The sequence below is a fragment of the Coregonus lavaretus genome (genome assembly GCF_964263955.1).
Source record: "Coregonus lavaretus genome assembly, chromosome: 34".
In the NCBI taxonomy this organism is placed as follows: domain Eukaryota; kingdom Metazoa; phylum Chordata; class Actinopteri; order Salmoniformes; family Salmonidae; genus Coregonus; species Coregonus lavaretus.
In genome coordinates, this window is record NC_140021.1 from 2,119,985 (window position 1) to 2,125,984 (window position 6,000).

Consider the following 6,000-nt stretch of genomic DNA (forward strand, 5'->3'; position numbering starts at 1 on the left):
TGTAGTCATTTAGCAGACGCTCTTATCCAGAGGGACTTACAGTTAGTGAGTGCATACATTATTTTTATTATTTTTTCACACTGGCCCACCGTGGGAATCGAACCCACAACCCTGGCGTTGCAAACGCCATGCTCTACCAACTGAGCTACATCCCTGCCGGCCATTTCCTCCCCTACCCTGGACGACGCTGGGCCAATTGTGCGCTGCCCCATGGGTCTCCCGGTCGCGGCCGGCTACGACAGAGCCTGGATTCGAACCAGGATCTCTAGTGGCACAGCTAGCACTGCGACTGCGCCACTCGGGAGGTTAATGGATAACCTTTCCTAGTTCAGGCAAATACTCTATCCTTAGAGGTTAAGTCAATACCATTGTACTTAAATTGTAAATAAATGTGAGGTTTGTTGCATTGGCTTGGAAACAATACACAACAAACAATTAAATGTAGGAAAATAGTATCACTGTCAACAGCCTACACTGTTCCTACCTAGCAACAATGTTTCATTTAAAATGTCTCTGCTACACATTTAGAATCTAAAGTTGTATTATCATATCCTCTTACAATGAGGCCAGGAAGCAATGAGGCCAGGAAGCAATGAGGCCAGGAAGCAATGAGAACAGGAAGCAATGAGAACAGGAAGCAATGAGAACAGGAAGCAATGAGGCCAGGAAGCAATGAGGCCAGGAAGCAGAAGCAATGAGGCCAGGAAGCAATGAGAACAGGAAGCAATGAGGCCAGGAAGCAATGAGAACAGGAAGCAATGAGGCCAGGAGGTAATGAGGCCATTGGTCCAGTGTATTAGTGCGTTGACTGTAAACAGTAGCCGAGAGGGGGGCTGATGTGGGTGTGTCATCTTCATACACTGCTTTCTCTCAGAGAGGACCCTCTATTCCCTATGAGTCCTGGTCAAAAGTAGCTCACTACATAGGGAATAGGGTGCCATTTGGGACACTGTGTGTTTTTCACACCAGTCCAGGCCCCAGCCCCTGCATCATCACAGTCCTCATTCAAAGTGGGTCAGAGCCACAAAGCAGACGGCTGTAACGTTGAGAAAAAGGGCCAACTTGGGTTCTGGGGACGGAGGATGACTTCATCCTGCAGAAATGCCAAGGGGACAAAGGGATGTTCAGCTCCAACGATAACAAGTGTGCCGGTCTCAGAATCACTTCAACACCCCTCTCTTTCTTTCTCTCATCAACGGCATCACACACACACACACACACACACACACACACACACACACACACACAGCTCAAGTCTCTTCTCTCACTGAGATGAAAGGGTGCCACGAAAATCGTTTGTGTAAATACGCTGCTTGTACATTGGCTCCTTTTGATATTGTAACGGCATTCAGCTCTAATGAGACGCCCTGGGATTAGTTCATTTAAGACTGGAAATTCAAACGTTCATTGTGGCTTTGTGTCGTTCTTGTGAATTGGTAGAAAGTCGGTATCGGCCTACTGGGTCAGTAAAACTAGGTCATATAGTCAACTTGGTATTACCAAATGAAAGACTGCCTTCAGTTACCATAGTTACAGTTACCATAGGTACAGTTACCATAGTTAAAAGGCTTTAGAATAACTCTAATGGTGAATAAATAAACCTACTCTACTGTATAGCATTAGGCTTTTCCAGTCACGTTCTAGTCTAACTTATTCTCTGTACTAGAATACAACCTCTCTGTGAAATATAAGTGTTGACCCAACACCCTCTTCTCTGTGTCTGTGCTTCTCCTCAGGGGGAAATTTGCGGTGGTGAGGAAGTGTGTGGAGAAGTGCACGGGCCGGGCGTACGCCGCCAAGTTCATGAGGAAGAGGAGGAAGGGCCAGGACTGCAGGCTGGAGATCATTCACGAGGTGGCCGTTCTGGAGCTCGCCACGGCCAGCCAGCGGGTGGTCAATCTGCACCAGGTCTACGAGATGGCCTCTGAGATGGTGCTCGTCCTCCAGTTGTGAGTATAGCACTATGCCATTATGTTGTGGGAACAATGCCGCATCCTCAGGGTTATGGTGCATCCTCAGGGTTATGGTGCATCCTCAGGGTTATGGTGCAGAGAGGATGCAGACGTGTGAAGAAGAGGGAAGGTCTGCCCTCTTTTAGTTGAGGTGGGAAAAATGACCTTTTATTGGTCTACAGACATGGACAACGTCTCTTTTATGTACACACATTCACACACATCTCAATATAACTCCATCTCCTCCTCCTACACTGATCTGAAGAAACAGGATAGGTAATGTGATCTAATACAAAGTGTTATTCAGGTCATGTCACCATTGACCCACAGAATGTATGGCACAGCAGACTGATCTCCTAGCTGCCTGCCACCTCACCTGGCTGGTGAATAATGAAAAGCCCACAGCCCAGATGGTTCATTGAAAGGCAGCAGGGACACGACAAGGCAAGCCATTAAATATTGAGACTGCGGTGAAACACTATCCTCCATGACTATCCCCTTTTCCTGTTCGCAGAGACACAGAGAGAGAGGAGGACTGAAGAAAAGACAAGGAGATTGAAGGTTAAGGATAGGGGGGTTACTGTACAAGACAAGGAGAATGAGGGTTAAGGATAGGGGGGTTACTGTACATAGACAAGGAGAATGAGGGTTAAGGAGAGGGGGTTACTGTACATAGACAAGGAGAGATAATTGCAGGAATGGGATAAAAAATAAAATAAATGAATGGTTGTGTCAGTAACTTATGTAAAGACTACAATGAAACCAAAGGAGAGGGAGAGAGGCCTCCCTGGATAGATAGAGGGAGGGAGGGAGAGAGAGGCCTCCCTGGATAGAGGGAGGGAGGGAGAGAGAGGCCTCCCTGGATAGAGGGAGGGAGAGAGGGAGGAGCCTTCCTGGGTAGAGAGAGAGAGAGAGAGAGGGTAAATCTCAGTAAGACAAAAATAATGGTGTTCCAAAAAAGGTCCAGTTGCCAGGACTACAAATACAAATTCCATCTAGACACCGTTGCCCTAGAGCACACAAAAAACGATACATACCTCGGCCTAAACATCAACGCCACAGGTAACTTCCACAAAGCTGTGAACGATCTGAGAGACAAGGCAAGAAGGGCCTTCTATGCCATCAAAAGGAACATAACATTTGACATACCAATTAGGATCTGGCTAAAAATACTTGAATCAGTTATAGAACCCATTGCCCTTTATGGATGTGAGGTCTGGGGTCCACTCACAAACCAAGAATTCACAAAATGTGACAAACACCAAATTGAGACTCTGCATGCAGAATTCTGCAAAAATATCCTCTGTGTACAATGTAAAACACCAAATAATGAATGCAGAGCAGAATTAGGCCGATACCCGCTAATTATCAAAATCCAGAAAAGAGCCGTTAAATTCTATAACCACTTAAAAGGAAGTGATTCCCAAACCTTCCATAACAAAGCCACCTACAAAGAGATTAACTTGGAAAAGAGTCCCCTAAGTAAGCTGGTCCTGGGGCTCTGTTCACAAACACAAACAGACCCCACAGAGCCCCAGGAAAACAACACAATTAGACCCAACCAAATCATGAGAAAACAAAAAGATAATTACTTGACACATTGGAAAGAATTAACAAAAAACAGAGCAAACTAGAATGCTATTTGGCCCTAAACAGAGAGTACACAGTGGCAGAATACCTGACCACTGTGACTGACCCAAACTTAAAAGTTTTGACTATGTACAGACTCGGTGTGCATAGCCTTGCTATTGAGAAAGGCCGCCGTAGGAAGACCTGGCTCTCAAGAGAAGACAGGCTATGTGCACACTGCCCACAAAATGAGATGGAAACTGAGCTGCACTTCCATGCCAAATGTATGACCATATTAGAGACACATATTTCCCTCAGATTACACAGATCCACAAAGAATTTGAAAACAAACCCAATTTTGATAAACTCCCTTATCTACTGGGTGAAATACCACAGTGTGCCATCACAGCAGCAAGATGTGTGACCTGTTGCCACAAGAAAAGGGCAACCAGTGAAGAACAAACACCATTGTAAATACAACCCATATTTATGTTTATTTATTTTCCCTGTTGTACTATTTGAACATTGTTACAACACTGTATATATACATAATATGACATTTGAAATGTCTTTATTCTTTTGGAACTTCTGAGTGTAATGTTTACTGTTAATATTTATTGTTTATTTCGCTTTTGTTTACTATCTACTTCACTTGCTTTGGCAATGTTAACACACGTTTCCCATGCCAATAAAGCCCTTAAATTGAAGTTGAAATTGAATTGAGAGAGGGAGGGAGGGTGAGAGAACCCTCCTTGGATAGAGGGTGGGAGGGAGGGAGAGAGAAACATCCCTGGATGGAGAGAGGGAGAGAGAAACATCCCTGGATGGAGGGAGGGAGAGAGAAACATCCCTGGATAGAGGGAGGGAGAGAGAAACATCCCTGGATAGAGGGTGGGAGGGAGGGAGAGAGAAACATCCCTGGATAGAGGGTGGGAGAGAGAAGCCTCCCTGGATGGAGGGTGGGAGGGAGGGAGAGAGAAACATCCCTGGATGGAGAGAGGGAGAGAGAAACATCCCTGGATGGAGGGAGGGAGAGAGAAACATCCCTGGATAGAGGGAGGGAGAGAGAAACATCCCTGGATGGAGGGTGGGAGGGAGGGAGAGAGAAACATCCCTGGATAGAGAGAGGGAGAGAGAAACATCCCTGGATGGAGGGAGGGAGAGAGAAACATCCCTGGATAGAGGGTGGGAGGGAGGGAGAGAGAAACATCCCTGGATAGAGGGTGGGAGAGAGAAGCCTCCCTGGATGGAGGGTGGGAGGGAGGGAGAGAGAAACATCCCTGGATGGAGAGAGGGAGAGAGAAACATCCCTGGATGGAGGGAGGGAGAGAGAAACATCCCTGGATAGAGGGTGGGAGGGAGGGAGAGAGAAACATCCCTGGATAGAGGGTGGGAGAGAGAAGCCTCCCTGGATGGAGGGTGGGAGGGAGGGAGAGAGAAACATCCCTGGATGGAGAGAGGGAGAGAGAAACATCCCTGGATGGAGGGAGGGAGAGAGAAACATCCCTGGATAGAGGGAGGGAGAGAGAAACATCCCTGGATGGAGGGTGGGAGGGAGGGAGAGAGAAACATCCCTGGATAGAGAGAGGGAGAGAGAAACATCCCTGGATAGAGGGTGGGAGAGAGAAACATCCCTGGATAGAGGGTGGGAGAGAGAAACATCCCTGGATAGAGGGTGGGAGAGAGAAACATCCCTGGATAGAGGGTGGGAGAGAGAAACATCCCTGGATAGAGAGAGGGAGAGAGAAACATCCCTGGATAGAGGGTGGGAGAGAGAAACATCCCTGGATAGAGGGTGGGAGAGAGAAACATCCCTGGATAGAGGGTGGGAGAGAGAAACATCCCTGGATAGAGGGTGGGAGAGAGAAACATCCCTGGATAGAGGGTGGGAGAGAGAAACATCCCTGGATAGAGGGTGGGAGAGAGAAACATCCCTGGATAGAGGGTGGGAGAGAGAAACATCCCTGGATAGAGGGTGGGAGAGAGAAACATCCCTGGATGGAGGGAGGGAGAGAGAAGCATCCCTGGATAGAGGGTGGGAGAGAGAAACATCCCTGGATAGAGGGTGGGAGAGAGAAACATCCCTGGATAGAGGGTGGGAGAGAGAAACATCCCTGGATAGAGGGAGGGAGAGAGAAACATCCCTGGATAGAGGGTGGGAGAGAGAAACATCCCTGGATAGAGGGTGGGAGAGAGAAACATCCCTGGATAGAGGGAGGGAGAGAGAAACATCCCTGGATAGAGGGTGGGAGAGAGAAACATCCCTGGATAGAGGGAGGGAGAGAGAAACATCCCTGGATAGAGGGTGGGAGGGAGGGGGAGAGAAACATCCCTGGATAGAGGGAGGGAGAGAGAAACATCCCTGGATAGAGGGTGGGAGGGAGGGAGAGAGAAACATCCCTGGATGGAGAGAGGGAGAGACAGAGCGTGGTGGATAGTGGGCCTTAGAGAGGGAGAGACAGAGCGTGGTGGATAGTGG

General features: G+C 47.9%; 1 protein-coding gene across 1 annotated transcript in view; it reads left to right on the plus strand.

Moving 5' to 3' along the window:
• The window catches only part of LOC311109377 (serine/threonine-protein kinase 17A-like), a gene marked incomplete at both ends in the record, with an annotated part of 57,402 nt that overhangs the window by 22,777 nt on the left and 28,625 nt on the right, over positions 1–6,000 (plus strand). The window contains one exon of the mRNA XM_084152231.1: positions 1,737–1,949. Within this exon, the coding sequence (XP_084008357.1) occupies positions 1,737–1,949 (213 nt within the window). The remainder of the gene's footprint in view (positions 1–1,736; positions 1,950–6,000) is intronic.